We start from the raw sequence: 20,052 nt of genomic DNA on the forward strand, positions 1-20,052 counted from the left end.
GGCTCTGTCAATTATGAAAACTAGTTTTGATCCTCAATCTATTTGCAGATTCGAGTAATCTGCTATTCCGAAGCACGAAAAACTCTAAGACCCCTGTCAAAGATCAGAAAGACCTGTGAACTTCGTGCATCGGAGTAGTATTCAAGCACTCCAACAAGGAAGTCTACCCGCAGCTATTTTCATTCTAATTCCGAGTAGTTCGTCGTCGTGGAAAAAGCTCTCGCCCTCGACAGTCGAAGCCGCACACTTTCCCCACGGCAAGTCACAACATGCGCACATGCAGAAAGATAAGTACTAAATAAATGTTGCACACGTAAGACTCTATACATATCCCGTAACGAAACTAAACGAGAAAGAGTCAGAAGCTTTCATCGCTATAGTCATTCATGAAATTGACCTGCGGCTACGTCTGCTGCTCTGAAAGCTACACACCCGCACACACATACATATAACATATAAATACAGAGAGTCTCTCTCTCTCTCTCACGTGCAGTGTGCGTGTTTAGGATTTACACAGCCAGAGAATTTCCTTGCCTCTCGCTCGATTTGCATGAACAATCTCCCTTTATCGAGTATATGTGCGCGCCGCGCGACGATGTGCGCAGACGATCCTATCTCTACGTGTATGTCGCATTGCGTCGAGTCTTCTCTCTCGTTTCGCTCTCTTACTCGGCGTTATCGTAACGGATAATTAAACGAAGACGAGAAAAACAAATCGCCGCTTTTTCTTTCCTAGCCGAGTAATACAAATAGCCGGCGTAATGCCTCTTTCTTTTCTCGCGGCTGCTTATTTCGGGCGAAATACTTTATTTTGCCGAGCAGCGAGGATACACAGGATTTTTGTCCCTATAGAAATAAATCGCGCGCGAAGCAATATATCGCCCAACCTGTTTCAGCCCCATTGGCGCGCGCGAGCGTTTCGTTCCGTGTTTTGTTCCTCTCTCTCTCTCTCTCTCTCTCTCTCTCTCTCTCTCTCTCTCTCTCTCTCTCTCTCTCTCATAGTTCGCTGTGCGCAGGGCCAACTTATTTTTACAGCGTGAGCAATTTCAAGTTTTCTACAAAGATCCATTTCCCGCTCAAGGTATAAGCCCATTCGAGCACTACACCAGCGGTCCAAGTTATGGAATTTCCGCGAACAGCTCTGTCTCGGAAAAGCTTTTTGATAATGCTAATCTGCGTGTGCTTCGTGTACATGCGTGCTAGGGTGTGTTTGTACAGCAGCAGCATTTGAATATCCGCGTGAATTTTAATAAAAGACATCATCGTCATCATTACTATTATCTACGGAAGTTTCAACTTTTTCCTCTCTGGCTCTCCCTGTCTCTCTCTCTCTCTTCTTCTGCTGAAAGCGAAAAGAGGTATACACACAGTTGTGCGCGGAAGAGAGGTCGGAGAAGAGGAGTAACAAGAACTTTATTTCATTAGGTGGAAGCCCGGGCATCGAGGCAAATGACTTTACTTTTTTTTCCCCGTGCCCGGAGAGAAAGAGAAAACTCCTCTGGCTTGCTTTGAGAGGCAAACTACGTTAACGCATGAATGTGTGCGTATATACGTTACGGGGGAAGAAAAAAAGGTATGTGAGGCACTGCGCACTAACTAGACGGAGAGGGATGAAAATTCGAAAAAGGATGATTAAACATCGCCGTAAACGGACATCTAATGCACTAGCAACTTACAATTTAAGGATTTAACAGAGTCAATTTATTCTCGGAGACAGCTTGAATTCAGCTTATCATACAAGTATTATCGGGCCGTGTTATAATTATATTTCCAGCAATTGATATTTCAGAAGCGAGCAAGACAGAGAGAAGAGAATTAACGTTTATTTCTGTATTGCCACCAATGTACCAACGTCAATCGTGAATTGAATTTAATACCGCATACTCTTTAGGTTAACACGCGCGTCGAACATAGCTTGCAGCCCGGGCAAAAAGTTTGACGCTCGCTGGACAATGTCGCGAATCGATCACGCGGCCACGTCGAAAAATTCAAAGGGGAAAGTCCCTGCAAAAGAAGTAATTGATCGGCAACGAGTCTCGGTGATCGATCGTTCGCTTTTCAAATGAAACAAGCAGCTTCGAGTCTAATCTCCAACTGGGATTTGCCAAATCATATCGAAGAAAACGCGCCGAGCTATCGTTTACAGATAGTACAGCCTCGCGCCGCGCGATTCAATTGGTCACGCTGGTTCGTGCTACAAATCATTTCACTGTATTTATCTTCGGCATTCACCGGCAAAGAGCTTCGCGTCCAACGCCGCCACCGCTTTTTTTTTTCACGCGGTAATTATATTTAGGCGCAACGACCGCGAAAAAGTTTTATTTTCGAGTGGCCTTTGACTGGACATTGCTTTGCGTGCAATAACTATTAGCCGTTGGTTTCTTTACCCAGTCCCGAACGGTGATTTTATTTATACGCAAATTGCCCCCACGCGCCGGTAAATTCACGCGGAAGTTATTGAAAGTTAATTTCACTTTGCTTTTTGCCAGCGATATTTTTCCTATCGACGAGGAAATAATAAATCGAACGGAATGGTTTACTTTGTGGAAAATAATATCTTCATTGAAAAGCTAAGCCTCCTCTTCGTTAAGAAAATTTCTTCTTCACTGAATAAATTGCTCCTTCCTTTGTTGACAGATTATTTTTTATCGGTGCAGCTGCTCGCCGACCCAAGCAATTAAAACGGAGTTGAAAAGGAACAAAGTGCTCATCTCAACAATAGATCATTTATTATTTCTCTTTTTCTAATTACTTTTTAATGTACTATTGTCGCAGCGGACAAAAGCGAGGTTATATGAGATGATTCGCTATAAACTGCGAAAGTTGCAAGAGAGCCATTCGCCAAAAAGTAAAAAAGAGTGAAAAAAAAAAATAAGAAATGGTCTTAGTGGCATAAATTCTCATCTGGTTAAGGATTCACAGAGGCAGCGTCGAAAATCCAGGTTCGCCCAGAAGATAGCAAAGAGATGTTACCCGCTGCGTCGACGTAAGTGCCCGTATCTCGCGGTGATAAAAATAAGGGCACAGTCCTCTTCGACACATCGGTTTTCGGCAGCGCGCCGCTGGCAAATCCGTAATTGCAACCACCTTCCTTCCTCGCGCGGCAAATCAAAAGGAAGAAAAAAAGACGAAACCGGAAAAGAAGCTGCTGGGATTGCACTTTCACGGCCGCGCTCACTTGGAAAAAATCGATGACGAAGGAAGCACGACGATGCTTCTCTAAATGCAAATCCATGGCATGGTGGTGGTGTTTGTTGGCGCGCTACCGCCGCGACAATTTGTCGCGGAAAAGGCGAAGGCGACATCGTTATACCAGAAATTTCCATAAAGCTCTCATTAAGGACCGGACGAGCAATTATTTTACGCTCGGTTTCAAACACACGTTCTCTTCTTGTTTCTTATACGCGCGCACGCGTATATAATCCTTCTTTCTCGAGCCGCTGCACTTGTCTCTTTTCTTTGCGTCGACGGCGAGAACGACGACAACGACGACGCGCTGAAACTTTCTCGCGCGAGCGTTATGAAGTTTTTTATTGCCGACCGAAATTTCAGCACCCAAGTTCGCTAGACGCGCGCGCGAAGGCCGAGGGAGCAAAGCACGCTTAATAGAAATGGGATCGCCCTTTTTTCTTTCGGGGATTAAATGTTTCTATCCTGTTATGGCGAAACTCTGCCGCTGTTAGACAACGACACTCCGGCGATAAAGTTTCTTTTTTACAGCGCGAGCAAATCGGTCTGTTTGTTCTCGAAAACCGGAAGCCAACGCGAAATTTACCTTTGACTCTTCTGAAAATCTCGTGGACTGGTTCGTTTCGAGGCATCTGCATCGAGCTGCAAGAGCAAAGTTTTCCCATGGCTACGCGTATAATCAAAATGCAAATATTATTCGTGGGCGCAGAAGCTTGGAGGGATATGGATGAGCCAGCTAGTAGTCGTAAGTAACGGGTCACTGCTTAATAAGCAATCTAACAACAAAGTGAGCTACATGCTTCGTAGAGGAATCTCGAGCGTAAGACGACGTAGCCTGCGGGTTGTGAGCTAGTCGATCCGTACACGCACAATGTACATGTACTAACTGCCGCTTGTTGATTATCTGCTTCGGAATTAATGTAGTAGTCCATCGCGGATCCGAAACGCACTACTCTCTGTCTACACAGACGAGGATCACGCCGACAAATTGTCGATCCAGTTGCTGCCCGCTGTTGCGTTAATAATCGTACGTGCGGGCACGTCAACGTTGCTGTTTATCCGCGAGACTGCATGCAAAAACGAGACTGCAGAGACAGCCTCAATCAGCGTTCTCTCTCCTCGTCCTTCGAGAGACCAAGTTTGAAGCTCGGCAATTACAATTAGGGTAAATACCTCGAAACGGACTGCCGCCAAGCGCGATCGGACTAGAAAGCTCTTTCCCTTTCATCGCTCACTGCGACGACTAGACAGCAATTTTTTATCCCCTTTTATTTCGCCTCGCCTGTCGTGGATTAAAAGGAGCTGTGCTGCAAAACGACGCGCGCGTGATGAAAAGCGATAGACGACGCTTGTTATCTCTCTCGCGCAAGTCATATTTCCGCGAGAAATAAAAAGGCAAAAGAAACGTGTTTCTCTCTCTCTCTCTCTCTCTCTCGCCGAGAGAGGGCGAAGTTTGCTTAGTTATTCGCGGATGATCAGCGACTTGCCTCGCTCTCCCTCGCGAGTTTGTTTCCTTGTTGTTTGCGCGTTGCTATTCTGAAACATTGATTAGTTTAGTTAGCGCGTGTACCGACGAGTAGAAAAAAGAGAGAGAAAGAGAGAGAGAGAGAGAGAGAAAGGTTGGATTAAATTTTCAGATACCTACGCGCGTTTGCAGCGAGCAAGTCTTTGTTTGCGGATTGAATTACCATTTTGCATGTTAAACACTCTCCGAGAGAGAATCCGCGTTGGCTGAACATTGAGCAACGACAAATTTATTTGAAACAAGATTTTATCTTGTCAGGGGGTTCGTTTGAGGTATGTTGGATAATATTACAATTAAGTCTAATTAAATAAGTTTGTTTCCTCGGTGTTGGATTCAATTCTCGTACTTTTTGATTGTGAAACGAAGAGTAAAATTTTCAGAGACTTGATTTACGTCTCTTATTCTTTTCCTTTTATTCTTGATTTCGCTCTTGAATCACGAAAATGATAATTAGGGTAACTTTATTTCGATGTCGTGACGGCATCTATGGCAGGATCTACCCGTCTAAGCCATACTGAATTAATTAAATCCGGCGCGTAAATCTGGGACGAAACGTTCGGCTCTTCCGTTTAGTTGATAGGTCTGCGACATTTTCTCGCACACTTAAATCGATGAGGACTTATATCGTTAAAAGAAGCATTTTGCAAATGAAAATATGAAAAGGCGTTCCACCCTCTCTCGGCGAATAAAACAAGATTCAAAAAGTTACAATCATATCTGAGAATAAAATACGTCATCTATGAAATAAACATACATAAACCCACATTACTAAAGCGTAATTTCATTTTACGCACAAATGTAAATCAAACATTTTTTTACCTATTCTATGACTCATATACAACAGTCCGACCCGAATTATATCAGCCGAGTCGAAAAATTCCTTCCTATAAAATTCAGCAAGCGCACGGAAGTTAACAAACTTTTTTCTCCGCTAGAAATTGTCGACCAAAAAGAACGTAGCGACAGATATAAATAATCCACGTGCACACCGTATGGAGAACATTAACTTTGGCAACCATATATTTCGATTCAGCAGGCTGGCATACACAAACAATCCATAACGTGAAAATAAAAACGTATCCTAGTTTAGTGCACGCAGTATTAAATGCACAAAAGAAAAGAGATAGTGGTGTAGTAAGAGCACGTATAAAAGAAATTTCATGATCGTTCACATCCGGCCGAATCACATTAATTACGTAGCTGTTGCTGTATGAAAGAGGAGGGTCGCGTCAGCCGGTAATCAAATTCATCTTGCAGACGGCGACAACTGTCAAAGGTCTGATATTAAATTCTCTCAGACTCTCTTGACGAATTACTTTTTGACTGATCGCCTGACATTCCAAAAGTTTATTCTTCAGTGTCGATAGATGGGTAAACGATTCAACCAGCAGGATTGATTCGATAATAAATGAAAAATAAATAACTGACATGGATTGAATACACTTGTAACTCAAATGCAGTTTACATGTTCGCCGTGGTTTACAAAAACACATCATACTTCATTCAGAAGTGATACTATTTTCGATACATACACATTTGACAGTGTGAGTGTTGCAACTCTCAAATTCTGTTATCAAATTCCTAGATAATTGATCAAATTGCTACCGAACGCGAACCTTCCATTAACCTCGCGTTCAGTCCAAAACCTTAATTTTTTCAATATCCCAGCAAACCAGAAAAAATGTTCACCTCCAATAAAAAAAAATCTCGAATTAGAAACAATCGAGATCGCTCGAGCAAGAGTCCGTCTCCGCACACACCGGCTGCCAAAACACGAAAAGCCTTTCTATAAAATGAAAAAAAATTCCTCCCTTCTCTATTTTTTCTTTTTATTTCATGCGCGAAAGTTCGATAGTCGAATAAACAGAGTGTGAAAAAGCAGTTAAAAAATTTTTTTTTCGCGAAGAAAAGTATTTTACAACAGGCAGCGGCTAAAGCGTCAGCGACGCGAAATTCCTACGAGCGCATCAGCCGTGTTATATAGCTAGAAATGAGAAGAGCGATTGTGTGGATTCGTCCGAGCGTAAACATAACGATAGTGGCGTCGATTCTTGGCTTCTGGCCGTGCGGCGGCGTGGCGCGTGTCATTACGTCGGATATATACGGGGATGGTCGTCCTCCTCCCCGTCTTCGCGTCCCAACATTCTCCTTTTTTGCCAACAAGACCTTCTTTCTTTTCATTGACAACGGAACAAGGAAGCATCAATTTTTCGTCTTCTCCCCTGCTTTGTTCTCACGGCAGACATACGTGTCCACGCATCTGTCGTGATGATGGAAATATATGTATTGTATGCGAAGGACTGCGATCACAATACTTGTCGTTCCGCTTATATGGCACAAAGTTTTTAAACATTCGCGGGTTATAAGCTCCTCGATTACACGAGGAAAAAGGCTCGGTTGTGGAGGGGGGAGGGACGAGCACGTGCGCCCGTGTATATATAATTTCATGCAGATTTATTCATGCGCATTACTTTATAGCGATGGAAATAACAATTTTAATTAGAATGCGCGTAGAAAAACTGCAATTACACGCAGTCTTCTGAGCACGATGTTTATTTTTAGAACCGGCCGCTTTAGGCCAAACGCCTTTTCGCTGACTTGCATTCTAGCTGTGATTTACAAGTACAATGTAAACTTTGCAACTGCGTTTTATACAATCTGATTGCACTGTAAAATGAATATACATACGTAGGCGCGGCGTAGTATAACGATCAGAGCTGACATAAAGGCCAGCGAATAGGTCCATAGTTCAGTCGAGTGTCGAAAGTGTTTTGTTGGTTCTCTCTCTCTCTCTCTCTCTCACTCTCTCGGCGTTACCGGACCAAACAAAAGGAAGAGGTGCCAATTAGCGCAAAGCCAGTAGTAGTTGGGACGAAACCTATAACAAACAATAACTATACTCGAAGGTTTTGGTGTACGTATATACGTTGGCTACTGCAGATGCGAAACTCACTCGAGTGAGAAACACTAGCCGCTCCGTCAGTCATATAAAGCATCCAAAACTCGTACATTAATAAACTTGCAAATGAAACTTCGAACGAACATATACCGAGTTCTACGAGGTCCGACAATAAGTTTTGCCACTTCACTTCACTTCGTTAGAACCCCGCGTGTATAAACTTCTCGAGTGCTGCGCTAGTACACCTCTCCGCCGCAGGACTAAGTAACAACGCGGATCAAGAGATTTTCCGACTTGCTTTATAAGTTCAATTGGGCATGGAACCTGTTTCGAGTGTTTTATTTTCTCCCTTCCGAAGTGAATGCTGTTTGCAATGGGAAGTTTACTTTAACTTCAGTTTCTTTCGACCAGTCGCTTGGCGAAATTATACTCATTGTCAAATTGTGCTCGCGAACAATGTCATTCCAATCGCTCGAATCTCGAGCATGAAATTATCGATCGCATTGGAATTGTTCATCGAAAACGAACATTAAACTCTAGCTGGTAGCTTATCTCCCGATCAATATTAATTTAAAGTTCCCCCTCTTACGAAACTGTACCTAATGGCACTTGAAAGTTTCGGTAATGATTACGCAGAGCTTCAAAATGCGTTAAACATTTTCGAAAATACTTTCATAAGACAAACTTTCAGGCATTCCAATTTAATTAACATCGACGTAACGTTTTGGCTACAGCCGAAATCTATCCCGCGCAAATAAAGCCGAGCGTATGAGGCGACAGATGCTCGCGGTTACGCATAATATGGCCGGCGTGTATAATAAAGCGTGAACAGCCCCTGAGAGAAATAGGACGTAGGGGAGGCAAATCTAAAGATCTCGGGAAAAATTTCCGATTCATTTCAAAAAGACCGCTGCACAGATGTAATCAAGTTTCTGGCGGCGGCCAAATGCCCAACGTTATTTTGAACGTCCTATTATCAAATTCATCGGTATATTCTCGAAAGTGCAGCAGACGGTTATGTGCTAACGATCAATTTAAGTAAGTAAATTAATTTGAGAAATTGCAAAGCGTTCGATTTGTAATAGTAGTTGTAAATTAGCGAGGGTTTAATAGATTGCATTTAATAAATGTGATTATTCATACATACTATTACATTATAAACTACGTTTATTCATCTATCCAATCTTCAGTTATCCTTCTAAATTTTCAATTCCATTCCCTTTCAGATGTTCACGTACACCACGAACAATCAGAAACACCAACTCGCTCAAATTTTCGAAATACAGTATCCTCCTCATCGCATTGTGAGTGGGCGCAAAGCACTAGACAAAGAGGCCCCCCTCCCTCCCCCCACAAAAAAACGCAATCACAGTTGCAGCAATACACGCATATACACTTTGGAAAACAGCTTGCAAGTATAGCATGCATGCGCAAAAAGCGCCGAGAGAAGGCGGAGCGGATGAGCAAAAAGCGATTGCTCGGTGACGGGCGAAAATCTCCCGCGGGGAGAAAGCCATTTCGCTCATCTGCTGAGTCGTAAAGCAGATAGCGCGAGTATAGTACAGCCAGCACTTGCTGTCCTCGAAAATACATAAATCTCGCCCTCGTCCCTCCACAACCATACCAAACCTCTTGTGAAAAATAAACGAGTGCCCACGCCGCGACGCTTGATTATGTGCTACTTCACTTTTTTACGCGCTCTGGGGATGCCTTCGGGTTTTTCTACGCATTTGACAATGTGTCATAAGCGTCGGGACAAGGAGGATGCGAAATGTTGATTTTTTTGCAAAATCGAGCGGCATGTTCCAACAAATGTAATTCATTTTCTCTTACGTCGTTTTCGGAACAATTTTGGAATCTTGGAAGTGATTTTCGTATTTGTTCCTTTAATTTAATCGTATATTTAGTGACCACATTATTTACTTAATTTCTTATATTTTTAGATAGGAAACCAATTTTAAACTTTCAAAATTTAACCGAACTGATCACGTATAAATTTTAAACTGATACACCCGAAGATTCTTTCGAGCAGAATTAGCAAAAATTACATCGCCAACGTTTCGGATATGTAATAAAATTTTCCTTATCAAGACTCTAAAAACGTACAACATCCAAAATTTATTTTACAATTTAACCATGATAATCCCCAAACAAGTACCCCACCATTATTATAACAATATTCACCTTAAAAAATGTCCAATTAAATACTTAAATATATAGCCTATTCTCGTTCAGTTACAACGTATACAGAATAACAAATTATCATTGTCCGATTACATTTATTGCACACAATTGTAATCCAGGGAATTTCCCCGGCTGATATTCTCTCATTGTTACATTAAACAATGAATAGATCAAGGTAACACGGGTGGTGTTTGTATAGAGTACAATGGCTAAGGAGACAAGAAGAACGGGAAAAGAAATCGAAGAAGGTGCGATAACAACAGACAAGCGAATCAAGTCGCTTCGTTTTATCGAACTCGCAAATTATATGGTTTCACTGGTATTATTATTGCAATTTTTTTACGTATAATAGCTACGGATGTTTTATAAATAGTTTTTAAGTTGAGTTTCGCACAATCTCTTCGTATTGTGCGCTTCTCAATTTATAATATCTCTATGAACATTCGTATCGATTGATACTCTTCCTTATCAATTATTTTTACTTTATCAAATTAGATTTTTCTGATACTTATTTATATTGAAATTCATGAATGTATAATTATCTAATATTTCTATAGTTATTACGTGTAAAATGAATTTCAGTTTATAACTAATAAGCCCTATAATATAAGACAAAACAATTATTGGTTTTCTTATATTCGTTGGTTGCAAACTATCGCCATTGCCGGTGAGAAAAACATTATCTGAATTGTTAGTATGCAAAATTCTATTTCATATTGCATCAATAACTCTACATGGATAAACATTGTCAAGTAGTCATTTTTTAACAAGACTAATATTGTCGTCGGTAAAACAAACATGTGACAGTTTATTTGCTCTGTATACGAATCCATAATCAATAGCTCTTTTTTGCGAAAGTGAATGATATGAACTGAAAGATATAAATCAACCAGAATACATGCTACTTTGATACCAATTTGTGGTAATGTTATTATTATCTCGTCGTATTATTGGTCTCGATTTACATAGTCAATTGAAGATTTTCATTGTAAACGCTCAATGCTTTCGAATAATTATCAACACTATCACCCCTCGCAACAAGAAAACAATTGCCCTCATATGTCTTCAGGGTTGCTACATTTGTTTTCTAAAATATTTCCCTGACATTATATAACTTTTTTATGAATTTAAAATAAATTTCATGATTTTTTGTAATAAATAATAAAAAGCAACAAATATCCGACGCTAGCGGAGACTCTTAAGCGTCAGTCTGCTTTTAAAACAGTGCAAAGCTTGATTTTTTTACTGATTGTTTTATCCAAATGCACGAAGAGTGTTTACGGTTAATAGTACAATCAAGTTGTTGCAACCGTCTTTTTAAACTTAACCCTATAAGCTTATGATTACGAAAAAATATTTAGGAGAAGTAAATCAAGATTGATCTCGTTTTACCAGACATTTATATAACTTTCATAACATTCCACGACTTTTTGCAAGGTGGACAAATTTTCCTAACAATTCCCTGATTTCTTTGACATTCCAAATTGCCAACTCTGCTCTTATAAAACAGAATACTGCTTTTTAAAAGTCTGACACAATGCAAGTCAAGACATTTAAACCACAGGGTAGAGCAACCATCCATAGAAGCTCTAAAACCTTGTTTATACTACAGATAGTTAAACTTGAAATAAGTTGAAATCACCGAGAAAATTATCCCATCTAAAAATTCTCGTTGGTTGTTAAATTGATATGGTAAGTGAAGTACTTTGACTTATGTCTCAAACGCAGTAATACTAAATCTATATTAATATTTGTAAGTTATGTGAAACCATGTCAAAAGAAATTAATCTGTAATTATTGGGAACGCATAATTTGGATGATATTGATCTTAAAAGTTCTTGTCTAATTTATATGTTGATTACACTCCCAAAAGGTTGATATAATTTTGACTAAATATATTTTTGAATGTACAAATTAAATTCTTATTCTATAAATCTTAACCTACAATGAAATTGAATAAAAATAAGTTACTTTTCTCATGTAGCTGTGAAATGCACGATTTGTGAATAAATACATTAAATAAAAATTCGCGCTCCGGGGGTAAATAAAATGAGCTATAAGAAGTTGTAATTATATCTGAGAAAAGATATTAGATTAATTGATGAAATTATGCATGTTTCTGTGGATGACGAATAATAATTCGTTGCCTTTATTTGAGTAAAGATTAATAAATGAAAAGAAAATGTTTAAGATAGAATATAAAAAAATTGTTTATAGCTATTATTTTGTTGCAGTTTACAACATTATAGAACATCTAACCAACAATATATCAATTATCAGCATGATTAAATTACAATTGCATAAAGGATTATGTACCGTATGAAAATGTAGTCCAATAATCCCAGAGGACACTGACAGATTAATTATTCTGTCAATTAATCAACCGCCATTAATGCCACAAGAACTGCCGTCGAACTAATCGTATTTAGACGTGGAATCATGACATCCCAATCACCGTGGGCAATGTTACATGCTATTTAGAGAGGAAAGTTCTTTCATTTGGTTTTTCTGTTTGTTGATTCGGCCGCGTACATTCGTTCTCGCGCACGTTCTCAATTGTCCGCCACTTTCATTTGACAAATCTGAAAAAAGTGATTTCGAATATATCGAACACATCGTGAATATTGTCACGCTGCCATGTTATTTAGGGGCTATTGCAAAACTGATTGATGTATCTGCAGCCTGACCTTCGAAACGTAATAAAAAGTTTTTAGTTTGTATCATATATGGAATTGTTTTCACTTTTCAAAATAATCGAGAGAAATATAACTGGAAAGGTGGTAATTGTCGAAGCTATTATATTTTTCCGTGTTTATCAAAAGCACAGAAAAAATTTACAATTCTGCAATATTCGAAAATTTACGAATAATATCAAAAATACATCAACTCTTGGATGTATCACTAACAGTAAAAGTGTGTGTCATCAAAACTCAACGTAGAAAAGCAATACATAAGCATGTAACTTCATTTTACTTAACCGTAATTAACGTAAACATATTTGCATTCGGAAATTCTTCGCAATACCTCCTGGTGGAATTCTGCCAACAGCGACGAATAACACCTGAAACGCTTCGATGACCATACGCGCGTTGCGCGCCTTTATTAAAAACAAATCCGGCAGCCGATGCAATTTTCGGGCCGTCAGCCGAGCGTTGCTGCGCTATTTTCCAGCTGCAGTTGCATCCACCCCAGGTCCCTTGAAAGCGGAAAAAATTGGCGAATAAAGCGAGCGTGTAAACGCGTTAAGCGAAAATAAACGCATTAATGCACCGATGGCAAGCGCGCCAAATATCAACGCTCACCCCCACGCGCGTGTATGAAAATTGATGCAGGCTGGCGCTTATTAATACTCTCGATCGTCTCTCTCTAATAATGAGTCAGTCGAAAAACCGTTTCCGTTTGTTTCTTCGCGCCGCGGACGATGCCCCCAGCCCCCCTTGCGAGACAACCCGTAGTTCGCAGTCTGCGAAATTTCATCGAACCCTTCGCAATTTCATTTCCAGGAAAAAGAACGTACATTCAATTGCAAGCCAACAAAACAGGGAGGTCGATGAAAAAAGAAATCGCACAGTCGTTTTTCATGGTTGAACCTCGCCATTCACGTACGTTTCTCTCGTAGGAAGAGTCGAATAATTTCCAGCAAACTGGACACGCTTAGAAAAGGGCGTATTTCGCGGAAAGGAACCGGGAGAAAAAAAAGCGAGACGGCAAACGAAGTGGAAAACCGTAGTGGGAGACAAGAGATAAAGGCGAAGTGACCAAAAACCAAGTTTTTCCTCGTACGCGCGCGCGTGCAGGGCCCTTTTCTTCTGCTCGCGAATCTAATCAGTTCATAGTCCGCTTTCGCATTAACGACTGCGCCACTGTTGCAGAGCTGAATTTTTCAGAGTTTAATTTGGCGGTTCGGCACCGAGAGCTCTCTTGTTTTTCCATAGCTGACCCGCCAAGGGTGAGGGAAGAAAAAGAACACGAAAAGCGGAGAGAAGTAGCTAACGAAGTGAAACGGCTTTCTTTTTATCCCTTGCATATCTGATGCCGCCACCAGCGGCAGCAGGCAGCGTCGTCGACTTTTAGATGCAGCGCTTGTATTGGCAGTTTTTCAAGTTTTTCCTCTCCCCCGCTCTCGCTTGCTCTGTATCTGGGATTTAGGTTTGTTCTATGCAGAGAGGTCAATAAATACCGGAAGCGGAAGGCCTCTTTTTTGGTTCTCCCCCTCCCCCCCGAAAAAAAAGTAAAACGGCGTTGTACAGGATTACCCGAGTCAAGTCGTTACGACTTTTGACTCGGCTCCAGGATAAATATCATTTGCGCACGCGCTCATTTTGCACGAATCCTTTTCCGTTTAGCTTGCAATCAATGCGCGCGTGGACATTTTGCAAGAAGCTTCGCGGGCGCGCGCGTGTATGTGCGCGTGTGCGCGCAAGCGCGAGCAATATAACGTCAAGAGTCCACGAAAGAAAATTTATACGCTAGTTTTATTGCCTCCCCCACTCGTAAAGTTCGTTCAGACACGACAGCATAAAGTAAAATATTGTTGAATTCGTTGTTGGCTTTCTCTCTCGTTCTCTCCCTCGGCATTGTCTGCGCGCAACTACAAAAAAATTGTACAGTAGTAACGGCCAATGCATTCCGATTACTCAATTTTGAAATTGTTTGCGCATACGCGACGTTCCGATGCATTTTTCTACCCTGTGTTTATACAACGCCTGAGCCGCATCAAACTGAATTTACGTATGACTCCACGAAGAATAACAAAAAAGAAATGGAAAATAAAAGAATAGAAAAAAGGAAAACGCGTGCGTGCCTCTTCGACATTTTACAGCCGCCGTACGCGCGACGTCGCTGCTGCTGTCGTCCCTGTCGAATTGAATATTTATATTGATTTTATTTTTTACCTGCTGTTTGTCCTAAACGATAAAGAGAATTTTATACGACTGATACGACTTACAAAATCGTTAATCAAAGTTTCTTTTTTCGCAAAATAGTCGTAATTTCCCAGAAATTTAATCACGCGTGAGCATTCAGTCAATAAAAAAAGGAGAAAAAACCGATCTCAAAGCTACATAATATCATTTAGCTTTTTTCTACTCCGTATATGCCACTGAAAGCTCACAAAAAGTAATAATCTAAAAAACGTAAAAGCAATGCAGTCACTCTCATATTCCTCTATCTACAAAAAAGAGAGATAGCAGAAGTCAGAGAGGGTTTAGTTGCGCGACATAGAGAAAAAGAGAGAGAGAGAGGTAGCGCAGCATAACATATGTTTGGCATAATGCGACATAGGTAAATGGGGCCTAAATGATGTAAGAGGGCCGATGCCGACGCTCGCGTCGGGATGAGTGCCTCCTAAAGCGCTTTCACTCGGGGCAACTGCGAATAGAGAGAGAAAGCCAAACTTCGTCAGTCGTTCGTAAAGCACCGCTTGTCTCTCTCTCTCTCTCTCTCTCTCTCTCTCTCGAAAGCTCTCACACGCGAGAGACAACCTATAAACTCTTATTTTGCTTTCTTTTTTCTCTCTGACGCTCTCCAATAAAAGTCGATATACGCCGCGCGCGCGACGGATTGTCACAAAGGTAAAAAGACTTTTTTTTCGGTAGAGAGTGGTAGGTGCCCGGAAATAGGTCAGTGGACTCTCTTTCGTGTTTAGAAAAGAAGAAGAGAGAGAAAGGGGTGCAAGTCTCATTGTTACGAGGGGGCTTGTACACTTCGTTGTAGTTTCTCTCTCTTTCTCTCGAGAGCGAGAGGACAGCAGAAGGGGAAAAGGCCGCACGTCGCCAGCAGACTTGCGGTATGAGCGCGCTCGTGCGATAATTTTATGCACTACTACTATGCGTCCAGCGCTGATGAGAAAAATAGCGAGAGAAGGCATCCGTGCGCGTCGGTCGTTCGGTCATTGGCCTTCCCCCCCCGTGAGCATGTCCAGCGCAGTATTGCTCTCTTGAAAAGCTTTTAGCGGCGATATCTCTGGCGGATAAACATTTTCAACCCGAATAAACATTTCAGTCAACGGTGACTTGGAAAGCGGATATTCCTTTTAAAATGCAGCCGCGAGGATCATTTCAATTTCTTCTTTTTTTGAAGCTGACATTACCTGAACTCATATACTTGGGAAATGCTTTACATGACATGACATAGGAGAAAGAGAGAGAGAGAGAGAGAGAGAGAGAGAGAGAGAGAGAGAGAGAACTGTCTCGAGTTTCTATCAGTATGCTACTTGTTACTTACTGATTAAGTTTGGGTTCTGCCGTGGCTTCGATTGTAGTGTCTGTCGAGGATTTGAATGCGGTGAACAAGTTATTCTAATAATAGTTCGAGGACTGTCGGTTAGATGGTGCATTGCGTTGTATCGCCGAAATGCCAAGCGAACTATTTTTGTTTGAATTTCTTATTCTACTCGGTAACACATTGTCAACATAAAAACCATTTCTGCAGCTTTATTATCGAAACATTATTGTTATACTCCTATAACGACTAACTATAGGTAATTAATCAAAAAAGAAATATAAAAATTTGCAAGTTGTACACAACGACGCACATAGCAATCTCGTATCGAGAAATAAGGTCAATCGAGTAATTCGCAGTGTATGAAAATCGTCGCCAATCAAAAAATCTTCGCTCGTTAAGCCGCGCAAAAGATAACGTTGATACCGGCCATTACAACAAACCGTCAACATTCCAGAGCGGATGAAAAATCGTAGCTAAATTGATAGTGACGTGCCCGCCGCGTCAGCCAATAGAAAGCCGTGCGAGTGATAAATTGCCGCGTTCCCCATGCGCCTCTGTAAGTCGTTTTATTAAATGACAATTACACTTCGTTACGTCACTTGTGTCTTCGAATTCTCGAAAGCTTCGGAGAAGCTTATTCCAAAAGGCTTATGTACTTTTTGGCTGTTGTTCATACGTCAAATGTGTCGTTTTACGACCCAATAAACGCTGCAAGCAAAAGTCGAGGTTAAATGAAAGAATGCAACGCACTAACGGCAATGCCTCATCGTTTTGCAATTACTGTCGAATGCGCATGTAATCTAATTAAAGAGAGAATGAGAGAGAGAGAGAGCGCACGCGCAAGCTTCAAAGTGCCTCCTTGACTTGGCAAATGAAAGTTGTGCTTAATATTGATTAATTGCAGGGAATGAAACATTCCCGTTGTGCACAGCAGCTAGCTTGTGCTGTATATTCGAACGAGATTACTACAGTGCTCGATTCATAAAAACAGTTGGTGCGTTTTTCGGTATCACGCGTAAAAGACAACAATGGAAAATAATGAGGCTGCACAAGCGAATTCATGACTTTCCGGCGAAGCGAGTGCGTGTAGGTGTGTCGATTATTTACGCCACAGCGGAGATAATTAATTTCTATCTCATCGTCATAATGCAAAGAGAGAGAGAGAGAGAGAGAGAGAGAGAGAGAGAGAGTCGGCGCATTTGTATAAAACGGAGCGGTCTTTTGTATAATTTTAATCAGAAATGAAGCTCTCATTGAAACACTAAAAAATAAAAGACTATAGGACAGCGCGTTTGTAGACGGCTAATTGACTCCGCGTCGTTTAACAGAAAAAAAAGGAAAAGGAAAAAGCGCAGTGCAATGCATCGGGAACGTCTACTCTCAGCCGTATAAGTTAATTAATAAACCCTGTGATTTTTGTTAAAGATTAGAACTTTTAGTCTCCGTTGAATATATACATATTCGGATCAATTGAAGTGTAAATATTTACACGACCATTTGTCGATTGCATGAATTTATGAATGAAGCGAAAGAGCGACTAACGGCGTGTTTGCTTTGTATAATATATATATACACACGTAGTAGGAGACAAGCCCGAGGCGGAGCAAAGTAAAACTGTCCCTTTATCGGCATGTGTTGTCTTGCCTTATTATCGATATTCTCCTTGACTGGATGGATTATTGATTTTCTTATCTAACGACTTTTCCACTTTAACGGCGTGCGTATATCTGCTTACGGAGGTACAGATATTCGTATTTTTTTTTCTTTATTTATCCTTAGAAATTATATTGTTCGATTGATTGTGGTGTCAAATATAGTGACAAATATCTAGTTGTCAAATATATCATCGCTCATTAAAAATAAAAAAAGATACTACGAAAATAGAATGTTTATTACGTCGCTCTATGGACTGGTAAATCTATGCAACCACGTGCTGCGCACGCGCATGAGTCTGTACATTTTTGGTGCGCTGAATAGAAGGTAAGGTGACCATTAATTCCCTGAAAATTGCTTTCCTCCAAAGAATTTAGTAATCGGTCATAAAGACATTTTTACTCTTAATCGAAGGATTAACGCTTGTCTGCGTATGTATTTCATCGAAATTACCATCGAGAAACAAAACTGAAAAAGACAATCAAATGCCTCGTCAATCGAACAAATATTTTTTCGGACAGATCAATTTTACAGTCTGCACTCCGCTGCAACTGGCAATTGCTTTTTCTCATCAACGCAATTTGGTTCCATCGTACCAGTTTAAGATAAAAAAAGCATCCGCGAAGTATAAAGTGAAATAGAAGCTTGCAATTTAAAACCACAGGGATTTGTGCGGGAGAAAAGAAAAGAACCTTGAAAAGTAGAAAGACGCAGTTTGTAGTCGCGTCTTGGCCCCGAAATCAGGCCAGAGATGAAAAATTAAGCCATCCCTATCCCAAGACATACCGTAATCTCGGCATGATCCATTCCGAGAAAAAGGAGCGCACACCTTTTGCTCGCTAACCCAAAGAGAGAAAGAGAATGTGTGAGAGAGAGAGAGAGAGAGAGAGAGAGAGACAAACAGAGAGAGAAAAATCCAGCGCGGATGAAACGGAGTTCGCGGGGGTAGGCAAGGCCACGCGACTTTCGGCGAAGTTACAGCTACAATGGATCGAGCTAGAGCCCCCACGGTGAGTGGAAACCGCATGGTGTATTCAAGAGGCGCGGGTACGCCTATATATTTGGACAACAACGCAGCGGCACGACGTGCTCGGCGAGTGAAAGATACTCACGGCTGGCTGCGGTGGTGGGCAGGCCACTGGCGATGAGCAGCAGCGGCAACGCCAGCAGCAGACTGACGACGACCAGCAGGCTACGCCCCATCCTTTAGCTGCTGCTGCTGCTCGACGTCGGCGACCTTGATCGTTGCTTCTGCTCATCCGACATAGTCCCTCGCTGCTTCCGAATATCACTGTATACTCGCCGACTTGCGCCAACACTCGCGCACTTTGCGGTGGCTTAGGCGCACCGCTGCCTGCGACCGGCTCTTCTCGCGACGACGCGCTCCTGTGCCCTCTCGTCTTCCATCATCGGCTGCGCATTGTTCGGGAGCACTTTTCGATTTCGAAGTGGGCAGATTGCCGAGGCGAGCGTTCGAGAACTCGGGAGAGATGCGCGTTAGCGACGCCCGTTAAAACGTCATCATCATCTGGCGCCGCTGCACGCGCCTCCACGTGGTACATTAATCATCGTCTCGCAGCAAATCGATTCCAACTCGTTTACACAGACCTCCCCTCGACTGTATGTCACGTGTTTACAATAGCCACACACGCGTCCACGCGCACACTCACTCACTCACTCGAACATTTTTTTCTCTCTCTCTCTCTCTCTCTCGCTCTCTTTCTCTCTCTCTCTCTCTCTCTCTTCCTTTCACAGCGAGAGAATCCCCGTGCGCCGTGGCACACGGATTCCCACGGAACGTCGCTTGCGTACGCGACCCCTTTTTTTCGTTGCAGAGCAGTACAAAAAATTTTCGGCCGTGGGGTCAGGGAGGAGAGTCGCGGAGTAGCGATCGCGGTGCGTCGAACGCTCGACCAAAGGGAGAAAGCCGCTTCAACACTCGCGCCGACGGCGGGGTAAAAAAAAGGAAAGGCGCGCGACGACGAAGCGGCCCGTGGCGATGTGGCTCGACTCGCGGCGTGAACTGCTGCCGACTGGTGTGTACCGCACCATCGCCGCCGCCGCCGCCGCCGCCGCCTGCACAGCGCCAGCGCACCAGCATCCGCGCATCCTCCCCTCTTCTCGCTGCTCCCCCGGCGAATATCTTACTTGCCTTTTCTTCCCCGCTCTTCCGCCAAAGCCTCTCTCTAACGATATACATAAAGCCCGCGATGGGGCTTACGTGTTCTTCTTCCGCCCTTCCTTCCCTTTGCTCCGGTTTTTCGCGCGAAAAGGGGTTGCGCGATTGGATTTTTGACTTTTCTTGCGAGAGGGAGCTTATTGGGTTTTTCTATTTGAACGAGGTAGTTTTCTCGACAGCGCGAGCAATATTTCTTTC

General features: G+C 42.1%; 1 protein-coding gene across 3 annotated transcripts in view; it reads right to left on the reverse strand.

The window, feature by feature from the left end:
- The window catches only part of LOC131668616 (hemicentin-2), a 153,653-nt gene extending 133,963 nt beyond the window's left edge, over window positions 1-19,690 (reverse strand). For all 3 annotated transcript variants that reach the window (XM_058942944.1, XM_058942943.1, XM_058942942.1), the window contains exon 1: window positions 18,788-19,690. In XM_058942944.1, the coding sequence (XP_058798927.1) occupies window positions 18,788-18,878 (91 nt within the window). In that variant the 5' untranslated portion in view covers window positions 18,879-19,690. The remainder of the gene's footprint in view (window positions 1-18,787) is intronic.
- Window positions 19,691-20,052: the final 362 nt, after the last annotated feature.

The sequence above is a fragment of the Phymastichus coffea genome, unplaced genomic scaffold (assembly GCF_024137745.1).
Source record: "Phymastichus coffea isolate CEN01 unplaced genomic scaffold, Cenicafe_Pcof_1.1 PCOF00081, whole genome shotgun sequence".
NCBI classification, from domain to species: domain Eukaryota; kingdom Metazoa; phylum Arthropoda; class Insecta; order Hymenoptera; family Eulophidae; genus Phymastichus; species Phymastichus coffea.